This window comes from Pelmatolapia mariae, linkage group LG7 (genome assembly GCF_036321145.2).
Source record: "Pelmatolapia mariae isolate MD_Pm_ZW linkage group LG7, Pm_UMD_F_2, whole genome shotgun sequence".
Lineage (NCBI taxonomy): Eukaryota > Metazoa > Chordata > Actinopteri > Cichliformes > Cichlidae > Pelmatolapia > Pelmatolapia mariae.
In genome coordinates, this window is record NC_086233.1 from 42,276,255 (window position 1) to 42,299,873 (window position 23,619).

The 23,619-nt window shown below is 39.2% G+C and overlaps 1 protein-coding gene across 1 annotated transcript in view; it reads left to right on the top strand.

Annotated features, from left to right (window-relative positions):
• Positions 1-283: 283 nt before the first annotated feature.
• LOC134632290 (protein inscuteable homolog) overlaps positions 284-23,619 on the top strand; it is a 34,994-nt gene continuing 11,658 nt past the window's right edge. Inside the window, exons 1-6 of the mRNA XM_063480961.1 lie at positions 284-382; positions 5,574-5,665; positions 15,418-15,784; positions 16,019-16,071; positions 16,164-16,287; positions 17,301-17,414. Of these exons, the coding sequence (XP_063337031.1) occupies positions 5,592-5,665; positions 15,418-15,784; positions 16,019-16,071; positions 16,164-16,287; positions 17,301-17,414 (732 nt within the window). The 5' untranslated portion in view covers positions 284-382; positions 5,574-5,591. The remainder of the gene's footprint in view (positions 383-5,573; positions 5,666-15,417; positions 15,785-16,018; positions 16,072-16,163; positions 16,288-17,300; positions 17,415-23,619) is intronic.

Consider the following 23,619-nt stretch of genomic DNA (forward strand, 5'->3'; position numbering starts at 1 on the left):
TCCACATGACAGCTCTGTGGTGAGACTGTAACCCCTGTCTCCTCCTGTGAACCCAGTCTTCAGCTCAATGATAGGATGTGAGCAGGACGGCATGGCTGACTTGCTGATACAGAGCATGTCCACTGTATTTAAAGACCAGCGTCCAAAAGAAACTCACATATTATATGCTTTCTTCAGTCTGTGAGTTTCAGAGAGCAGTGGGAGAAGAAGCCAGAGTGTTTAATCACTGGCAATTTCAAAATAAAGGCAAGCCATAAGGAACAGGCTGCACAATGACGGATCCCTGAAACATCATGGACATTAAATTTGGATTACGCAACCTGACTCAGTTTGTCCTGAACACAATCACATTGAGTCAAGCTGATCTTGGCCTCTCAAAATGGTGAGTGGCTTTGCTCGTTTCTTCTGTTTCTCCTCAGAGTTCAGTTTCTTGTATTTGCGTCGAACAGAAATTCATTGTTGTTGGCACAACACCGAAGCTAAACCGCAGTGCTGTGGTATTTTGTTTTCTGCAGAGCAGTTTTTGTATTCATTTAGTGGTTTTACCAAGAATCTGGCAACAGGCATTCTGCTTTACCACAGTATATTCTAGAAAGACTGGAAATGTATTTTTAGTCAGTGATGTAGAAGTTATAGAGAGCACACAGGGAGAAGTTGGTATACAGTGATATCTTACTATGCACATATGCTGAGTTCATCTGAGTCAAAAAACATGTTCATAGCTGTAGTTTTAAAAAATAAACTACGCAGCATTGCTGTTCTTAAAAGTAATGCAATACGTTACATTACTTTCACGTCAGTCAGTAACATGATCTGAACACGGACACATATCCATAATCTGAGTGAGGACACACGGATGATATTTCTTTTAACGTTCAAGTATGAACACAAAACTGACAACACAAAGTAAAGTTGACAACCAACCCAAAGAGACATGAACGTGATCACCACATTGACTTGCCTTTAGAAAGGAGTATATATAACGGTTTACAAAGCGCTTTATTTCCCTGACATCATATGGTAAATGTATCTGTATGGCTACTCTTCTCTTCCTCCTATGACATTTTATCGAGTATCCATGAGAAATGAGGGTAGGAGCTAGTTGTACTGCTTCCAAAAAAAGTTGTACCACACTCCACAAGGCGATTAGCTTTGACTGGATCAATCAGAACTAATACTTTTTTTTTTTTTCCCATTTTTAGCGTCAGTACATTTCATTGTCTTTTTTTCTCGTCGTCCATTTAGTTATCATTTATCTTTTTTTCATTTAGTTATAATTTTGCTTTCATCCAAATAAAAAGTAGTTTGGGAAATTATTGGTCGTAGAAATTAACACCGCTCTGACTGGTCTGGTGTCCGCATACCCTCAGCTCTAACACCACCTTGGATTCTTTGCTAGCGTTGTGTGTTTGTGCAAAGAGCTTAAGTTTTATTTTCTGTCCTGGGTCAAGTTTGCGCTTTACCATCACGCTCTTATCCTTTTAAAAGTAAAACTGACGTCTGTATCCCCACTCCTCAAAGGTTTTACGTGCTCCACCATTTTCCTGCACACAAACTGAAATAGCACAGGGGCTACGAAAGAAAAAGGCATGGTTGATAGAGGTTTTTTTGTTCTGCCTACCTAGATCAGCAACTATCAAACAATTACATTACATTGGTCTAGACAAATGGGAGGAACCAGTACTGACTTTGAAACTCAGGTTGCAAGTCTTTACACTTTGGAAAATTACTTTTGTCCCTTTTAACTGGTTTTATATTCACAAACAGAATTTATAACGGCTCCAGTGTGCCAGTAACAAAGAATCAAGATTGCTCTCGCTAGTACAGATTTGGCATGATATTAACTTGAAACAGATACAGGACTGGAAAACTGCAAGTGACAGAAACATGCACACAAGCAAAAACCACATTTAAAAGTCCTCTAAATTCCCACACATGCAAAGAATAAATACGAATGCTGCAGTAAATCTGAAAGGCACACCCTAGTGAATTCTCTTACACGCACAAGTCACTAAGTGGTTGTTATTTTACCCGGCATGTGACATGAGGCTGAGACAGTGCTGTTCTTTGTTTGGCTTACCTAAAACTGCAGCTGAATGGGGAAACCTGTTGGGCCACTCAGGTTTCAGCTCAGACATGAAAAGAAATGTCCACCCCAGCAAGAAAATTAGCCAGGATACAGTCAAACCCGACCATCTGCTCACAGAACTCAAGTTTCTGTAGCACTTGCAGCATCTGTGCACTTGGGTATACTTAACCCACAGAAATATAAATCTTATTTATTTTATTTTCAAAAAAGACATTTAACAAAGATAAATTTGGTGTAAATACAAAATGCAGTTTTTAAATAATTATTTTTATTTATTAAGGGGAAAAGGCTATGCAACCTGACCTGCCGCTATGTGAAAAAGTAATTATTCCCTTTGTAAAATCATGAATTAGTTGTGACTAAACACATTTTTTGGGTTTTTGAGTTCAATTTTATTAGCTACAACCAGGCCTGATTACTGCCAGACCTGTTCAGTAAAGAAATTGCCTAAAGAGAGCGTGTTTGACAAAGTGAAGTAGGTTAAAAGATCTCAAAAAGCAACACATCATGCTCTGATTTACACTCAAGAACAAATAAGAAACAAAGTCACCAACATCTGTCAGTCCAGAAAAGCCATTTTATAGCTTTAGCGAACCACAGTGAGAGCCATTATCCACAAATGGAGAAAACCTGGAGAGACATCCAGGAGTTCATAAAAGAACCCAGGACAAAATCTAAAGAGCTTCATGTCTAACTTACCTCAGTTATAGTCGGTGTTCATAAAATGAAAAATGAGAAAGAGACTGGACCAAAATGGCATCCATGAGAGAGTTCCAAAGAAAAAACCACTGCTGACAACAAAGAACACAGAGGCTTGATGATCGCCAAAACTAGACAGTACACTGAAAGTTTTATTGATCCCATTTAGATTAGTCCATATCTCATCGCTCTCAGTCCACCGTTTAGAATGTCTGAGTCCTGTAAAATTAACACAGCATTTCATCAAAACAACATCAGACCAACAGTCAAACATGGTGGTGGTGGTGTGATGGTCGGGAACTGCTTTGCTTTGGAAACCAGAACACACAGCAACTTCACTGCTGAATAGCTCAGACAAACACAAAAACACAATTAATCATGAAATCATCATTTAAAAACGGCATATTATATCTATTCAGGTTATCTTTGTCTATCATTCAAATTTGTTTGATGATGACTGTGAAGTCTGACAAATAAGCAAAAACAAAGGAGCCAATGGTTTTTTTCCACCTCACTGTAAATTTCTAGCGTTTATTACAAGATTATGTAAATTAACAGGGAACTGCTAATAACAAAATGACATCAGTCCACAAGGCTGAAAAGGAGATTGTCTAAAAACAGCCAGTGGGCACTCACAGCAGACAGCAATCACTTTCAGTGCAATGGTCCTTAACACAGCACTTAGCGGCACACTCCAATTGCTCAGGACAATTGCTTGATTGGACAACTCATCTCCATTTGTAGGGTAATCCACTGAAGAGCACTGTAACAAGCTGCAAGCACATGTAATGGAATCTGCTGGAACTGTGACTTAATGGCTATGACCCTGTGCTCAATTATAGGGTCAATAAAATTCATCTACACCTCTATTGTAATAGTCCAACGGTTCAATTATATCAGCACTCATTCTATGATATTCTATTCTACTTTCATGACTCACTGCACCAAGTGTAATAGATGTGGGCTTTTCCCCAGCACAGGGTGCTTACTGTCAGTAGATTTCCATGGTCCTGGCACAGTATTGGTATAATTTCTGATTCACTGTGATGCTTTCTCTGAAAATGGGCCTAGAGGAGCCATGCCAAGACTGCAGTTAAAATACTCCCCACCCCAACCCTCCTACCACTTTCCCCCCCTCTCCTGCATCTTACTCTTTGTGTGGGTTTTTTTCCTCTACTTTTCCTTTGTGTCTGTATTACAAGTCTATCCCTCCACCCATTCATCCGTCTGCTTATCTCTTTATCTGACTAGGTTACTGACACCCAAAAAAGAAAAAATACTCAACGGTAATCAAATATTTCTCAGTTTTCAAAGCAACTGAAGCAAACAGTCAAACAGAGTTGGTGACCCCGTTAATGTGCCGCCGCTCGATCTTCAAACCCGACTAAAAGCAGCAGATATTCTGTAATCGTGGCAGTGCAGCCCTCATGAAGCAGGTCGACGTGGGATCCAGTAAGCGACGCTTCACGTGCATCGTACATCCCTCTAGCCTCAATTACTTTATTGTAAGCTTATGTCAATCGATCCCGTCGCTCTCTGTAAGCATTTAATAAAAGGCAGAGCAAAATAGTTGAAATCTGCTCCACAACTCACAACACGGGGTAGTTGTGTATTTGTGTGCGTGAGAGAGCTCGTCTCACATTGTAACTACCTGCTAATTATATCTCCGCAGTAAACACGAAATTTGTAACCACACAACTGCAGGATATCATTAACTAAAAGGATTAGAGTGTGGTTCAGGCGGGAGGGCATCTGTGGCTTCTCCCGATTGAAAATGGACTAATCTAAATGGGATACATCAATAAAACAGCAGAATAAAGTTCCGGGCACTTAAGCCCTCTTGCTCGGGCTCAAAGAAGGGAAGAGAGTCACTGGCTGGCAGCCAGCCAACAGATTAGAAGATAAGAAATATTATTCCATGGCACACCATCAGCTTGAAGCTATTTAAAACAGTGAGGTTTATTGATAATTGAATTACTTGGGGAGGGGGACAAGAATAGAAAGCTTAGAGGTAGATCAATAAGGAGATACTGTAGTGGATGACAGTGCGGTGGTCAGCAGTACAGCTAGGGGGATGTAACGTGTGTGTCATCATGTGATAGCATATTTACAGTGTGTGTGTTGAGAGATGCTGTGTAGTGGTGCAAAGGAAGTTTCCATTTCCAGTGCTACATTTGATTACATTTGATATTCAATTTGATGGTGACATATTCAGTATTGGGAAGGTTACTTTTAAAATGTATTTCACTACAGATTACAGAATAAATGCCCCAAAAAGTAGTTTGTAGCGTATTCCGTTAAGTTACTCAATGTGAGTAACATATTCTGAGTACTTTGGATTACTTAATATATCGTAATGCTTTTTACAACTGCATGAATGTACTATTGCTGTGAGAATTATTACTATTACTGAAGGCTACTCGCCACCGAGCTAACATTGTTAAACTGGCGTTAGCTGAGGTTAGTTCATAGACTGCTTTCAGAACTGCACATGATCAAACAAAAAAAACCAAAAAAAAACAAAACAAAAAAAAAAACAAGCCTAACATATGAAACAGGAAAAGACCGCTGTGTATCCATTTATTTCAACAAACTGTATTCTAATTACCACCTTTTTAAACAGTATCTGTAATAGAATACAGTTACTCATATTTCGTATTTTAAATACATAACGGCAGAACATGTATTCCGTTACTCCCCAACACGGGACATATTGATAAAGGCAGACGTCCAAATTCGTATTCATTCATCACTTGGTGTTTACAGTGCACATGCTGTATTTCAGGTGCTGAGCTGAAGTAAGATGGCCTCGGGCAGGATGGCAAGTCCTCAGAGCAGCTCCAGACAGAGCAGCTCACTCTCTTCATCTCCGATGAGGCAAGTAACAACCCAATGCGCACACTTTGGGTCTGTACCTCATGTTTTAACAAGTAATGTTCTCATGTGTACTAACAACAGGTCTGGTCGTTGAAAGCACAGATACACTTGGTTTATGCAGGTTAGGCACTGATGTTTGGACTTTGAACAAAGGCTACAATGACACCAGTAATATACCCACTCCATGTGTCACTTCTTTGTCTTAATAAGAATAAAAAATACACTCATCAATATTAGCTGTGCTTCCTTGGGTGGTTTTTACTTTTTCTCCCAATTTCATGCTGAAAGCAAAAAATAAAATGTGGAAAAATGTGAATATTGGGAAAATAAGTTGTAAGAAAGACATTCTTTTTTTTGTTATGCTGTTTTCTTTTTGTTATTGCTACTTAAAAATACAATACAGCTCTTTAACTGACCAAATGTTCAATGAATAATAATATTAATAACGCAGTTTGTAGGCTACACCACCAATGTGAACATATCTTTCAAATTACTGATTATACAAGACAGTGAATGTTATATGAGAAGCAGAAATTACCTCAGTGTTCAATGCAGGCCATGAATTCTGTATGTTATCTGGACCAGCTGTTTAAAGATCATTGCAGAAAGAAAAAGTCAAATTAAAAGAAGTTTGACAATGTGATAGTTCCACTAGACAATTTCCAGAGATCAGAGAGAACAATTTCCCAAGCATATGGTTTGTTATTAGCAATCATATGCAGTAGTTTATAGTCTCTCAGGACTACTCATGTTAATATTATGGCCACTGGTGAAGATGTGGAGAGCACTGTTCACCTTCATGCACAAAAACACAGCTAAACACCAACCTGATAGCAAGAAACTACCCTCCTGTTTCATCTGCAAATGGAACCTCCAAAAAAGCAGCATACTTTGGCCCCTTATCTTCTGTGGGTAATGCAGTGTAATGGAGGTGGTGTGAGAGATGCGTGCCACCTCTCATGGAAGCAGGGATTAAGGTTTGCAGTAGTGACAGGGTGCAGTTGTGTCATTTGTCATTCCCAGTAGATGAATGAATGAGGAGATGTTTGGTGACATTGTTATTATTATTGTTGTTGTTGTTGTTGTTATATCAGACCCCTGAGTTGCTGAACTAAGCCTTCATATCTGCCTTAGGATATATCTTCCACTTGATGTTTGATCATACTAATATTTGCACTTCAGTGAAGATCCCAGATCAATATATTTGAGGTACTCAATTACAGGTAATGCAAAGGTCAAAAACCTTCCCAACGATGCAATCCCATGTCTGGATGGGTTCAGATTTCCTGCCCAACCATAATACTGAGGCTACATAAAAAATAAACTTTACAAACTTTACTGATAAACACAAAAAGCCAGAGCTCAAAATCTAAAATCCTGAACATTCTGTAAGACACATGTGTCTAAGATGCTAAAAGAGACGTCCACATGTAGCAAGCAGTGAGAAACTGAGCTGACAGGGAGCACAAACCCACTAGCTGTTCTCAGCTGATCACTTCTCACTGTTGAGACACCAACAACACAGCGTTCAGCTGGAGATCTGGTCTTTTTAAATGTAAAATTGGCAACTGTCAGTTTATTTAGCTTCTTCTCTTTTTTCATGTTTTATTAACTGAACTCCAAAGAAAACTCAAGGTTTTCAAACCTTTACGACTATAAAACTTTAAGTAAACTGCTGTTCTTGACTTCCCCCCCCAAAAAACACCACTTTTTGGTCTCAAATGCAAATCAGCTCTTATCACACACAGTTTTGCCTCACAGTCGACTGACAGTCACACATGCTGATCCTTCTTTCTTTTAACAATTACAGAAGCTGCTTTGTCAGCATCTGTGGTTTAGAATATTTCAGTCACTGAAAATAAATTTGAATATATATCTTCTGACAGTTCGGTGTTTACTAATGTTCGCAAAGCGTCTCAGAAGATGCACAGTGAATGCACTTGGATATCAAATCAGGGGAACTCACACGCCATAGGCACACACACACACGCACATAAATAAAGGACAAAACGGTCTCGTACTTATCTCCGTCTGTGTCTCATGTACAGACTCAAATATAAATTGGATTTGTGCTGCGCACGGTGCACTAACAGTCAGTAAATCAGCTGATGAAACGAGCCAAGTGGCTGAACTGCATTAAAATAAATTGCAAACACAGATGGGACACGTACATGAACTCAGCTAACAAACATCTCCACAGCAGAACCTTTTCCCAGATCGGCTTGTCTGCACATTCAGAGCCTCGGGGCGCAGTCTGAAAGTGGTTGGCGAGTCATTACACTGCAAACAGGTTAGCCAAGTGTCTGTCTCTTTATATTTGTTTGTGTGTGTATATTTCTAAAGTGAGTTGTGGCTGCTCACTTAGGAAAATTGGAAAAGTTGTCAAAAAAGTGTGGCTTTAGTAATGTGGGGGAAAGTGTGTGTGAGACTAAGAAAAATGAGGAAGCAAACCAAAGTGTAAGATGAATGGACTGGAGATGGTTTGAGACAGAGAGAGAGATGGATCATATTCTAATGCATTTTACATATGTCTGTATTTGTATGCGTTGTGCGCATTTAACACGGTGTGCTTACAAGCCTGAGATAATTAAATTTGAGGTTAGAAGTCGGCTGAGACAAAGAGAGAGAAAAGAAAGGAGAAAAAACAGGCTGTGTTTTTTGTCTTAGGAGAATCTAGTCTTGGCTACACATAAGAGGCTGTCTGAAGCATCTGGGAGTCAGATGTCTGCTTCTCTAGCCAGGATTCAGCTGTACCAGTCAGAGGCCACAATATCCCCTTTCCATGTGCTACTTCAGGAGGAGCACATGCTCAACCTTCACCCAGAAAATCAAGGCGTGACTTGTACATTTAACCATTTTCTTTGCTCATCTGTCACCTCTTGCCACAGTGAAACTATATTATATAGAAACCTCCCCGTGTTTCAGTGAAGCTGTTTCTGTGCAAAAGATGATTCCTTTAAGCAATATTCTGGTTTTTGAGCTAAAGAGGAATGCATTAACATCCTACTTGATTATATGCCTCCATATTTAATTCTGTTTGGGACAAGAGTGTCCTTGTTTCCTCCTTCAGCTGAAGCCAAAGCCACAATGGTTGGGTCCTCAAAATCTAACAGCTCATTCTGCCCACATTTCCATTCCCTCTGCCTAGTTGGACTGTGGTTCTGTTGTGGTATTTAAGAAAGATTTCCATTTAGTTCCATTACATCAGTCATCAGATTGTGATATCCATGCACCCCAAACACTGGATGACAGTGAAGACCTCCTTCCTGCTTATACTGTCTTAAATGACTACCATATCAGAAGAATATGCAGCAAATAATCTGAACTGAATGCAGTCAGATCCGAGACAGACATAATGACACAAACCAACACATGTTGCTGTTTCTTTTCCAAGCAAGAAACACTGAGGATGCCAGTAATACTGCCTGGAGTTAATGGACAGTTCCAGATGTTGGTTAATCCTAAATTCCTCCTTGTACCATGAGAGTGTAAATTCATAACATGATTTTTTTTTTTTTATAGAGAAAGCAGTCTGTGTGTTATCAGGTACAAATTATTTTGTTTTAGAAGATTCTTTGGAGAAGTCTAAGACACAAAAAGCTGATTTTGGCAAGTAAAGCAGCTTCTGAGGATGATACAAAGTGAGTAAAGATTTTTGTATGAGCATTTATTACATTAAATAAAAGTTCAAAGAACACAATCATAACTTATACTGAGCTTTGTGTTAGCTGCTAGCTAACAACGTGCTAGTTACTGCTAGCAAATATAGCCTGGTATAAGTAAGTTTATAACTGTGGTTGTTGGTAAGTGCTAACGTTTCTAATTAGGTCACTATATGAACAGCAGCTATTAGTTACCCTCTAATACAACAGTACAAATTAAACAAACTCTCAAAGTTAAGTTGATATTGCCAACTTGCAATTGGAACTTTGTTTTTATTTTTATTCCGACACCACAAGAAGTCACGGCCTGGAACTAGGGCTTTCATAGCATTTTTACTTGGAAACTTATTCGAAAGATGAATGACACATCAAAGGAAATGGAGATGCCAGTTTTGTCATTTGACTAATCAGTTGTCAGTGTCTGTTTGTGTGTTCGTATAGCTTCATTCAGTGTCTTGTGATTTTACCCGTAAAAGCAGAGGAGACTTATTTGTCTGTATTTTAAGACATGTTGATGTAATACACTGCCTTTAAATGTTCCTGAGCCACAGAGGACGTCTACCCTTTAATTCAAAACATCCGTGTGGGATCCTTTTGCATCTGACAGCAGGGTTACTCTACGTGTAGGGAGACCATTCATCAAGCAAAGAGAAGCAGACATTACTCAACCTGCGGTCATGATCTGTGAAGTGTTGTACATAGTACCTGAATCACTTGAAGCCTCTAGCGATATGTGGAACAAGCCTTGTAATAGGCTTCCAGCCCTGAAGAACAAATTAGTTCCTGCTGTACAATAACTGCTATACTTGAGTGACAACAGGTGCTCCCATGCTTGAGTTCACACCTGCCCGTCTGCTTCTCACTAACTAGCAAGCTCTCTGTGAACTGATACAGCATTGAGGGTGGGAATTGTGACTCTCTGTGATTTGGAGCACATTTATATTATCTTTTATTGTAACCATCTACACGATGCAAGTGAAAGACCCACAGACTGGGTGCAAAGAGTTTAAAGTTTACAAAGTGCTTTCATGTGGATATGTCTATTTTTAGCCTCAAACAAAATGACTCACAGCCTCTAATGAGGCGAGATTCCATACGTGTAAGTGATGCTTTTGTCATTTTTCACTGTGGTGGGTAATGATGTACCTCAGCAAAGCGAAGCTGTCAGCAGAACATTCCTTCTGCTGGGATGGTAGAGCGCACAGAGTGAGGGTATTTTAAATGTTATGACATGTTATGGCATATGTGATTGGCAGCTGCTTTGACTAAAGTTGTATAGGCACTGACCTTTGTATGAGAATTTGGCAAAAAAGTTTGCCACCAGAACTCAACTTTCAAAGGCTAATATAGTTTGAGCAACACTATGAAACTGATATTTTTGCTTCTGGGTGCCCCCTACTGTTTCACTGTAGGGGGCCACATTACCACCCACTGTCTTGTGTTAACTGCTGTCAGCAGGAAGATTGACTCAGCTTGTGTCTTGCCATCTTTGGTTTGAAAAATCTTGCTGGTGCAAGATTTGCTCTTACCTGACTTCTTGCTTATTCACTTTTTTTTTTTGTCTTCTTAGCTTCTTCAGTCAACTTCCTGTTTGGTTTCCTTGCAAATGCCATGGTGTCAATAGAAGGACAAGCTAGAAGAAGCTAGCTCTCTATTCATGACAATAGAGACCTAGCTTTTCCTATACTTAGCTCTGGCCCGTAATCAATAGTTAATGGTGTGTGACACTCTGCTGTAAAGCAGTTCTTCTAGTTTAGGTCAATGTACAATGAAAATTGGCTATGAGGCTGCTAATATAGGTAAAATATTAATATAATTTTCAACTTGTTGAGAAGTATCCTTGATGTCTAGCAAGCAAGCCTGTTAACTAATATGCAGTTTGTTTGTTTTATTTTTATAAAGTTATCGTGCAGATGATCAGAAAAAGATGGCAGCCTTTATCACTGGCATCGCGTTTGCATGGAGAGAAAAAAAAGCGCCTTTAAAACAAAAACATGCAAAAAACCTTCCTAAAAAACAGTACATACATAATGCATCTTCTTGCAACCCCACTTTTCAAAACCAACACTATGACATTCACACTCACTTTCATGTGAAGTGGATATGTGGGGTTTGATATTTTTTTGTCTCTAACTTTCTATTTCTGTCGCTTTTTATTTCAACAACCAAGTACCACGGCGGCTGGCTTTTCATTCGGCCTTTGAGCATGGCAGTTTGGAACATCCATGACGATTTCCCTGTGTGCGAGAAAACATCAAACAGACTGTTTGTGACTGAGCATAGCCCAACTCTTACCCTTATCTTAACCTAAAGCCAACATAACTCTTCAAATAAGAAAAGCACAAGAACACACACTCGCAAACTGACTCTGCGGTCACAAGCTTCTCTGTTTCATAAATCTGCAGTGGAGCTAAGGGACAGATCATTTAGGGGCTCAACAGACAGCAGCAGCCTGACAGTGACTCATGCAGCAGAACTCCATGTGCCTCAAGTACATAAAAAGTTTAAGAGGGAATAATCTAAAAGCTCCGGTTATAATTCTCACCTGATGTGTTACAGGAAGAGTGAGTTCACTGTGGCGCACCAGCTCAGCACACCAGCCCGAACTCCTATTGCATAATCTATTTTTTTAAAATAGATTATGCATTCTCCAAGTTTACCGTTTTTTTAAACAGCGGAACCTGTTGATACTGCGTGTTTTTCTATCCTTAAAGATGCATAGGTTGAAAAATGGAATTAGCACCATCGGACAGTAGCCCATCTCCCGCCTACCTCATCATCACGCAGAATGAACACTAAAATGAAAAACCGACAACAGCAGAATCGTGTAACAAAAATGCAGCTATCTCCTTTTAACCAGCTCCTGTCTCTTTCGTTGCCACCATCGCTCAGTTTTCTGCCAGCCAGCTGCCAGCAGATGAGAAGTACTGATGCTTCATCACTGCAGAGACATCCTGTCTGGGATAATAGAGTTGCTGTCGCCTGACCCTCTTTTGGCCCCACATGTAAATATTTGTCATGCCCTGCAAGCTGAAGTGCACCGCTTCCCCTCCTTTGGAAAACAAACCTATTATTATCTGCTTTTTTTTTTTTAAACATATGATGACGGGAGTGTTTCGGGGCTTTATTGGTTGTGTAAATCCAGATGGGTTCATCCTGGTGTGATGCTATGATATAACCGAGCAAATGGTTTTAAAATGACATTTTTGGACTGATAGAAACCAGGAGATTCTGGAAACAGTTTCAAATGTTCACATTTTACCATTAGGCTTTTTTTTATGTTTCTTTGTCATCCAATAAACCTCCCCCCAAAAAAAGAATTAATAATTATCAAACCTTTAGCTTTGTGACTAATCTGCCACTTAGGTTGAATCACTGTGTTATTCACCGCTGCGTGACAAATCTCCAACAAAGGACCTTTCAAGAACTAGAGTGGTTTTTAAGAGGCTTTCAAATAAGCAGAAAAAAACAGGAAACAGGATTCAGTAGTATTTTAAAGATATTAATATCTTTAATTGCCTAGGTAGAGTTAAACTAAAACTCATATCTCATCTGATGATCACTCTGAAGCTTTTTACCCCACTTAGCAGAGTAAGCGCCATATTAATGCTTACTATTCTGTGCAGTTACTTATTCCAGTTTAAATTTATAGCTAATTACATCTCCATTCTCTTACAATGAATGAGATTTATCTCTGCTTCAGAGTTTCGAACCACTGAGCTGCCTCTCTCTATAGCCTGCACATTTTACATCTTTCGCCGCGATGTTCCCCATCCCCAGTTGGCAGATGACTCACTGAATGTATATTTATCAGAACATACATGCTTTGTCTTTCGTAGCCGACTCAAAATTTAAATAAATGTGATATAAATCTGCTGTTCCATTCCCTAGTACACATCTGCCCTCCAATCCTGTTTAATATCAGATTAGCTATAATTAGATTTGTGGCTTGCTAATGATTTATTCTTGTGTAACAGGCTATTGCTAAAATATAAAGGTCATTGCATAGCTCGAAGACGTCACTTAATAATGATGGCTGCTGCTGTTCAATGACAAATCTTTGTTCTAAATGTAAACACAACAGTGCTTCATTCAGATGATATCAGCCAATACTCAATACCAGTGCAATAGCCCAACATGTCCCGCCAGTTGCCATTTCAAACTGCAGTGCCCGAGAGCCAAGAGGAAAATATTCATCTTCAGACCCTTTCCTCTGTGTTCCCTCAAAGCAAAGGTGGCTGTTGTAGCCATCGACCCATCCTCTTGCGGGGAGCTTTGCCTCGCGGGATGCTGGCCTCTGGATTGCCCCCTTAAGCCTCCCTTCATTAGGGTCATTGCTGGGAGAGATTGAAGTGTGGGGAGAGTGTTTGCTCAGTAAAGCTGCTTCTTAAAGCCATCACAATCCTGAGGGGAAATGAGGGATTAGACTAATGAGGACAGAAGATGGCTATGATCTGTGAATAACTGACCTTGACAACACATTATTGATTTGGGTATTTAAGAACTGAATACTGTAGTCTCCAGTGACTGATTATCATGATACTGGAGTTTACATGTATAACCTATATCGGTGGTTCCCAATTGATGTGTGGAGGCTCGCTGGTTCCTTAAGAAATTTTGTAATTTTGGGTTAGATTTTTCTTTTTAAACATACTTACATATGTAAGTTATTTGCTCTGTTGAAACCCATTTTAATATACTTAACATAATTTTGAGCATCATTATTTTTCATGCTTTTTTAAAATTTATTTCCAATTAATTCATTTCAATTCCGTTTTTTTTTTTTTTTTTTTTTAATATAGCGCCAAATCACAACAACAGTCGCCTAAAGGCGCTTTGTATTGTAAGGTAGACCCTAATACATACAGAGAAAAACTCAACAATCACCCCCTATGAGCAAGAAATTCTTCAAGTTTTCAATCTGTCATGTTTCACAAAGAATGAAATACACACATGCAAGTACTACCAAAAAAACAAAACAAAAACTCTTTGCTGGAGGTCAGTTTTAGCTAACTAAAATTTAAGCTATCACCTTAAATCAGCTCACCTTATATTTATTGCAGCAAGATTTGCCAACAGGAGCAAGAGCTCCAACCCATGTCCAGTGGTGCTGTACAGTTTGTGTTTGTTAGCTAGATAATTTTCTGACTCACAAGCCAGGTGGTCAGTATTGAAGTGAGCAGGTTCCATCTTTGACTCAAACACTGTCCTCTCTTTTATCCAATAATGAGTAGCCTGCATCAGAGCAGATACACCGGCCATGATGGGATAAAGACAATTGATGTTTGTGTGAGGGATTAGCAGTGGCCAAACAAGTGTTTGTTTTGTTTTTTCCAAAGAAAAAAGGAAAAAACAACAGGAAAATTATATAGAGATGACAAGGGTGGCACAGACAAGTAAGCTTCCTAACAACCAATTTGAATTTCCTTAATTTTCCACTGATTAACCATGTTATTTCTTGTGGAGGAGGCAAAGATGATCAGACTTTTTTCATGTAAATGTGCTTAAGCTACAGAATAGCAGGCAGGACAGTCAGCATTAATGATGTTCTCTCTAACATGACACCGCCCTCAGTACATAGTAACCAGTGCACATTCATTTCATGGATGTAGCAGTGTTTGTTTAGCAATATGTATTCGATATTCTAATTAAAAATGAGAAACCAAAGAGCCAGTTTCTGTCGATTTAGTCTGAGCAAACTAGAAGGAGGGAAAGAAGTTTTCTTTGCATACCGCAATCAATAGATGGCAATAGAAAAATGGTCTGTGCCATCTTCCTTCATTTTGTCTGCAATGGACCAGATATACACAACAAGCTGAATAACGCTGTTGTATCACTAACAAAAATCCAAAAATTGGGACACCGTTGTCTTCAGGATTGCTGACTCACTTTTGGTCGAAGCTGGAGTTATAAATGAGAACATACAGCATGTAAACATGGGGAAAACAGGGGATTCCTTGAAATTGTGTTAAATCTACATCCCTGCTCTTAGTTCTTTTGCTTCTGGCTTAAGAAAAAGTCCTGTTCACACTGAGACTTTTACATTAGATTACATTTTTTAATCTATTATTCTGTTTGTTTCACCCACAGTACCCGTGCGCAGTCTCTTCAGGTTGACTCGGTCCAGCGCTGGATGGAAGACCTCCGTCACATGACGGAAGTAGAGTGCATGTGTGTCCTCCAGGCCAAACCCATCGGGGTAGAGGAGGACTCTCAGCAGGGAGAGCTGATTGTGGGCTCTGGGGTTGGTGCAGGGGACCACGTGGCTAGAAACAACCTGCAGACGCTCCTTCGCCGAGCTTTGGTGGTCAGCACAGAGCTAGGAAAGATGTTTCAGCGGCTGGAGAAGGGACGCTGGCAGAGGGTCCACAGCACGGCTGTACGGGCAAACTGCCATGTTCGCTCACTGGTACATGAGTACAGTGCAGCTCGAAACACGCCACCGGAGATGCAGAAGGTGATGGTTGACTTTGAAAATTAGGTTTGCATACATAAAAATGTGCCCATTTTACAGTAATGAAAAAAACTGAACAATGATGATGCTGAGCTTGCATTACTGAACATTATTTGCTTATCTGTTATCTACAAATACCTGCAGTTATACCCCACTAAAAGGCTACTTGGAGAAGAATGCCATTTATGTTTAGAACTGTGGAGGTCTGACCACTTAAATGTGCATGTTTTGTTGTAGTATGAGAAGTCTTTGCTGGAAAAGTGTATGGAGCTGACTAATATTACAGAGAGGTAAAATCTACAACGTTAATATGCAGTAATTTAAAAAACTCCCAAACAAATACTTTGTTTTTCTAAATCAAACATTTGATTTGCACCCACAGGTGCCTTCACACTGATGATGAATTCTTCCTGAAATCCATGAGGGAGGCCATCCATGAGATCCTTACAGATGTCAGTGACTCGTTCAGCAACATGATTGACATGGCTTTAGCCAATGAGATCCGGGTATGTAGTTTCTGTATTTGCGCATATTCCATTGTGTGCTCTGCAGTGTCATGTGTTTATAATTTTGCTGATAGGTTGAGGTGTTGCTTTGCCTAATTTATAAGAGTGTTATAATCAGTGGTGTAAATAATTCAACTCTGAAGTAAGAGCCAAACAGTCTCAGGGTTGAATTTAGCAAAGTTTGTTGTTATGGAGCGATCAAAAGAAAGAAGAGAGTTTTGGCGATGGGGAAGACCAAGATTTCCACAAGGAACATACATAGTTTGTGACTTATAGTTAGCACGAGGAGCCTGATCACCACGGCTACTTTCAACAACAATCTGGAGAAGAATGTGAGCTTGAGCTGGTCCTTAAGTACTGGCTGGAAATGAGTGAATCCTAAAAGGTGTGTTCGCTGAAGCGTGGGAAATCAGTAGGCACCGCCAGCAGGTGGAGTCCCACAGCAGAACCTGCCCATCTCCACCTAAGAGTAGGCTGAGAGGAAAAGAACCAAAGCAAAACAAAACCCTAAATAGCCCCCCGATTAATAGATCATCTTTACAGTGTCATATAGATAAATCATTTTTGTATAACTAAAAGAATTAAAGAGAACTAACAGGCTCATACTTTCAGACAATTTAAAATACAAATGGAAAGAAATTGTAATTAAAGTACCTTACACATACCTACCTACTGGTAAAATGCTTCCACCTGGTGGTCAAGGCTATCATTTAAATTTTGCGGCGGGTAATTGCAACAAGTGCCTTTAATCATGGTGAACAGTCCTGCAGATACTGCTGGCTACTCTTAGTTCTTTTTTTTCTAGACAGAGAGTTAGGGGCAACACGAAAAGTTGCCAGTAATATTATGTCAATCAACCAGTCAGTCAATCCTATAAATGCAGTCTATTGTTCTCTGTCCCACTTTAAGCAACACTGACTGTGACACTGACTTTTGCATCATGTCGTCAAAAGTGATGATTTGAAATGTGTTGAGTTGTGAATAAAATGATAAAGATGTCAATTTCCTTGCAGGTTCTGATCAAGCAGATTGAATCATCGGACAGCCTTCATGCCATTGGTAGTGCCATTAGCAACCTGCTGTCCCTAACCCAGGATGGACCTCAGCTCTGCAGCATCATTGCCAAGGTACTCGGGACATAAAAATAGACTCTATGCTATCCTTCTTACTACATTTAGAGAGCAGATTCACTTTACAACTGGGACCTTGCTTCCTTTTATTCACTCCTGTGGAAAGTCCACCTATACCGATGTTTGTCATTCTAACCAGCAGACCTGGGATTGCCAGCTATCTTATTATACATGCCTCTATAAAGCTATTTCACTGAGAGATAAGAAAAGAGAGACTGGACAGCAAGTCTGTATTGGCCATTAGTTAGCTGACCGCTTTCAGGATGCTTTTGATAAGACACTTCCTGATGGCCCACTCATACACACACATACACGCTCTTTGCAGCCAAATTGTAAGATCAATACTGTCAGCTCTCATTAGCCGTAAGTATTGATTACACATTCAGGTTGCTCAGGTGTCTTTACCTTTTAATCCACTCTCGCTTTTTTAACCAAGTAGCAAGCTCCAGGGCTAAGAAAGTAAAACCATGTAAAAATGAGGCTGTTTCCAAAAGCAAGTCAGTCCCCATGGATATCGTTGAGCTTTGCAGAAACAAATTAATGTTTACAGTGTGGTACTCTTAAAAGCTAACAAAGGCTTCATAGCAATCATATAAGGGTACATTTTCAACCATTTATATCTAGTTTAAAGATGAGGTCGCCTTAAGTGACAGGTTACAGGTCATCTTCACTTCACCTCCACATAAATTATCTGAATATGTGGCTTGCTTTGTGCTTAATTATACCAACAGCCTGTCAAGGAAGTCTTTGCTCCTGTTTCAGTGCTCCAGGACCCCAGTATTATTTTTGCAGTATGTTATTTTTGCAGTATGGCACATATTTGATCGCATGTAGTCTATTTATGCAATTTGCTAATTAAGCTTTGTGATCATTAGATAATAACTTAGCACTCCACTCCCCTCCAAACACCAATCTCAAGGCTTCAAAACTGGGCTTTACAAAGCAAAGGATGATGTCACAGTGACTACATCCATCCTTTAAATACAGTCTATGTTCTTAACTTGGTGTGTAGCAGAGCTGGACGAACCATCTCAGAGGAATCCTGAAACCCACCATAGCAAATAATTAGCTTTCAGCTATCTGTCTATTACACTTTCTCACACACCCCTTTGATGCATAACATCAGCTCATATTTGAACATTTTGCTCATTACAAATTTTCCACTGCTGCTGACTTCACTCGCGCACTGAATAACAGCAATTAGCCATTTAAATGTCTGGGTGGGGACCTGATATTTCCACCCTCTCCATCTCTATGCCAGTGTCTTTGTTGATGGGCCGATTTTAGTGTTAGATAAAAAGGTTAAAAAATCAGATGGGTGGACTCCCATGATGTTAAAAATCATTGTAGCTATCATACAGCTTGAGGCAGTGAGGTACCTTAAAAGAGGAAATAGTGTGATAATGATAACTTGTAATTTACATGACAACAGGAGTAAAGATTTGCTGCTTTTGCTTAGTTATTGGTTGTTGATGGTTGTTGTTGTTATGTCAAGTGTTGTACTCTAAGATTTGTCGCGGAATCATCACATCACACATAATATAAAGTAAATAATCGGGTTGTAAAATCTGATGTAATCCATGTGGTGCAGGGGTGGAGTCTAGCCTTTAATGCAGGTCCTGTGACCCAACCCATGATTACACAAATGACTTGACTACACAGTGGGAGCGCTTGTGGCTCAGGACTTAGAGCAGGCCATCTAATAATCAGAAGGTTGGTGGATCCAGTCTGCATGTTGAAGTATCCTTGGGCAAGACAATGAACCCGAGCTGCCTCTGATGTGTCCATCGGAGCGTGAGTGTGTGTGCAAATATTAGACAAAGCACTTAGGTACAGAAAAAGCGCCTGCATGAACCTGTGACTGGGTGAATGACATTTGTAGTCAAAAGTGCTTTGAGTGCAGTTAGAGTTAAAAAAACACTTTATAAGTACCAGTACGTAAAGTGCTGAACCTACAGGGTCAGCACAGCCAACCAGTAAATCACTGTGGGTTTTTCACTATGAGTTACTCCTTTGACACACAGAAAGTCATTTGATCAATTGTAATATTTTAAGTTGATTATAGAAGCTGTAAATAAAATGTACAGTGTTCAGTACAGTAAGTAAATCACATGTATTAAAACTGTGCGTTTCCTCAACTTGCAGATATTTTATTGAACCTACACGTGAGGAGGGTTTTTTAAAAAGCGCTGCACAAATGATTTAAATTGAAAAGATTGAAAAATATGTGTCAACAAAATATTGTCAAGTCTATCAACTCTCATGCCCTGATTTTAATAAGCCATTATTTCAAAACATATTAAGTATTTTTTTTTCTCTTGTGATTTTAAACCCTTGTAGGTGATGTTTTTCCAAAGCACTTCTCTGTAATTGACAGCTTATCAGACCCTGAGTATTCACGCCATCAGGCTGATTTGGGACGGCTGACTGCACACATCTGTTATACCAAACAGATGAGAACAAATCATACAAATTATCGCTGAACACTATTCATGCCTGCCTTTAGCTCATGACCCACTCAAAATGACAAAACAAACAAAATAAATGCCCACCATATTCATCTAAAAGCATCATTTATTCTTTAATCCATCAAATTCAAACTATTTTCTTTTCTTTGGTGTTTTAGAGATGAACCATAGTTATACATGTCTACCTTTTTATAGTCATTTACATTTTTTATATTTATATTTTCTGCATGTCTTAGGAATAAAACACATCAACCAATACAGTAACAACATTCAGCAGCCAGGCAGAAAGAGCAGTTGTCACGGATTTAGCAGTGTCTGCAAAGCTGGATTCAAGAAGTGTTTAAAGTTAACGTTTTTAGAGCATTTAAAGCACCATCTTGTGCCAGTATAGAACGTGACATCACTAGGTTGTTTGGTTGGTTTGCCACTGGTCTTTAAGTGATGACATATGAACCCTGCTTCCAGGTCCAAACTACTTTGCGTTTAATAAGGCTGTTGTGTTTTTAACACGTTTTAATGCTTTGTATCTTGTTCTATTTAATCTGAACAAGCCCCTAAAAGAGGCAGTAATAATTGTTGGTCTCTCTCGGTTTTTATTACCACTATTCATTTTAAAGCTCAGTTTTTAAAACCTTACGATGTAACTACAGCCCAGTCCATGCAGCAGCATATTAATGACTAACCTCGTATTGTGGATGGATTATCTCAGTTGTTCTCCTAACTTGGTTCTGCCATGCCATCCTGCCATGCAGTTGTGTAACCAACGGGAACCCCCGTATTAACTTTTATCGAGTGGAAAAAAGTTAGCGTTCATCCTCCAGCTTCAATGTGTTTACGCTATGATAACATAGCTGTCTTGCTAGCCATCACGTAGCACATCATTATATACCAGCTAGTCCAACTTCAGTAACCCTACAAACATCACTGCTGTTTAGTTTTTTGTCTTCATTTATGTTGGACGTGATAGCAGAGCTGTACGTTTTAATTTTTTCAGAAATCTCTCAGTCAGAACACGGTATATCATGCTTAGGTGGAAACTAGTGAGCTAACTTCCTGCTAACTTCTAACTCTGTTAAATTTAATAAATTCTGTTTTCACGGATCACAATTGTCAATTGTCATTTTATTAAAGATGAAAAAATTGAATCAGTTTGTAACTCTCAGTGATGCCGCAGTATTCGTTTGACTTTGGGACCTGAAGCAGAGTTTGGACCCGGAAACGGCTAATGACGTCAGACTTAAAGACTGGATGGACTTACATTAGTTTATGTTAGCTAACTGATAGGACCGATAACTCAGTGGAAAACAAGGAAATTAAAACTGAAAAGAAGCCTAAAGAGGTCAGTTTTGTACTGACTGTGGCTACGAAAATGGCTTTTATGTTAAAAAAAAAAAATAAGAGGATATACCGTCCACTTTTACTTTCTGTCTTTAAAGCAACACGTTTTTCATTCTTTACTAGCTGCACTCAAACTGGAAAATCCACCTGTTTGCTGTAATGTTTGGGTTTCTAGAGCACTTTACAAATGAGGACTGTATGGAGGAGAACCTGTTTGAGTCAGGTGCGCTGTATTAGAGTAAGACTCCATGGTGTAAGTTTGCCATTATAAATGTGGTGTTTCGTGTCAGCTTTAATACTGAGCCATGTGCCACACCATAAATCAAATAGCAGCTGGAATGCTGGAGAGTGACTGTGTCATGATGTGCAAGCGAGTTTGTGTCCTCGGTGTTTACCTACTGTCATGATAGATCTCAATCTAAATTTGTCCATGTTGGCAGACTTGTCATATGTGTGTCCTTGCTCTGATAGCTGTAAACTGCAGGGCGTGTAGAGCATGAAATGGCAATAACTCAGGCCTGGTGAGAGCCAGTGTGTCATCAAAGCTCTGTGGGTAGAAAGGGGGCTTAGAAATACTGTAGATCCCATGAAGCTCTCTAATTTGATGTCCCTTTTAGGATCAGATGAAAGACACCTGCCAGTCTTCCTTCATTTTCATCTTTCTCATCCCTTAAAGCACAAAGTCTCTGTATTTCTTTCTTTCTTTCTTTCTTCTTTTCTTTTTTTTACAAACCCTGCTGAAAACTGCCTGTAGTTGCATGTTTGGTGTTAACAAGCGAAACAAGACCAGAGAGCACAACTCAGGAAGTTATAAGATGGAAATAGATTATACACCGTGTAGGGTTATACATGCAAACACGCAGATAAAGAAGCATTTTCCAGTGAGTAGTCAAGTTTCACTTGATGTTATTGCAACAAGAACCAAAATGCGTGAGTATGAGAACAAATGTGTTCTGTGGGCTTAATTTAAGAGATGGGGATGAAGTCAGTGGAAGCAACAAGTGCAAGTTGTTTGTCAGAGAAAAGAAACAAGCCAACAAGTCTAATAATCTGTAAAAGAAAAGTCTGTGGGGATGAAATAATAGAAAGGTGCTTCCACCAGAGAGTGAAGATTGTCTGAACAAATCTCTGTAGTCTGTTCCTCTGAGCCATTTCTATTTATTTTTATTTATTTATTTTTTTACAGTATATTAAGAAAGATCACAGAAGATCTATGAATCTTCATCCAGTTATGGTACTTTGCTTGAAACAAGACTAAGGCCTACAGTTTTGTGTACTTTTTGTTAGTAGGTGCTAGCATTAACCCTAGAACACTATCGCTATAAATAGTAACACAATCACTAATGCCGGGTGATTTTTACCCGATATAATATGACCAACAAAAAGTACTTGTCATCAAAATATATCAAACACATGACAAATCAGAGTGGTCAGCTTTTACTTTCAACTGTGCCATGTCTAACAAAATGAAAAAAAGTGTCATGGGGGGATGCTAAAGTAATGCTCCAAAATTACAGAAAAATCTGGAATTCAAGAACAAAAAATTCCTAAAAAAAAAAAAAAATGACGCTGGAAAGCTGGTCTTTGATATACCCATTCCTGGGACATTTGAGACTTCCCTGGTGAAGGCACAATCTCCTCGACACACTAACAGCTGCAGGAGAGAGAAATCATGTAAATGTATTTGCTCGGGTGAAAATCACCCAGCGATAGTGTTCTAGGGTTAAAAAACTGAAGCAATATAGTTTTCAGTTTTATTAAACCTGCTGCCCAACAATACACATATTACATTCAGTTAATTTAAGGTAGATTATATTTTGGGAAGATGATGCAGGAGATACAGTTTAAATATAGCTGAAGCTTAAACAAAGGGTGCATTTACAACATCTCATAACAGCTGATCTTGGTGTCAGCCAATGGCACACATCCTATGGGAAAATGTCATAAAGGGCACACCATCTAAGCTGATTTAGTTTAACTACAGTTGCTGCTGTCTCTGTAAGTCGCTTTGCAACTCACCTGCACCCCAGCTCCTCCTTTCCAAGCTGCATCTGACTTCAATTGAGTTCAGTTTTATTTATATAGCAGCAAATCCAACAAACAACAGTCACCTCAAGGTGCTTTATATTATACACGATAATATGGAAAAAACCCTTAATACTTATACTTAATAAAATGCATTTCTGATGCTGGCTGTGGCACTGGGAGTCTTGATATTGCTCTTCCATCCTAAGGCTTTGTGTGCAAATAGAAATGCAGGAAGTTCCTGGACCATACTGCCAAATATAAATGACTGCAGATTAAATCATATTTTTTGACTGCAATGGCCTTGAGTGAAATATGTGTATAAATACTAAATGTCACTGAAGACATAATTCGGTTGGTTAAATACTTCT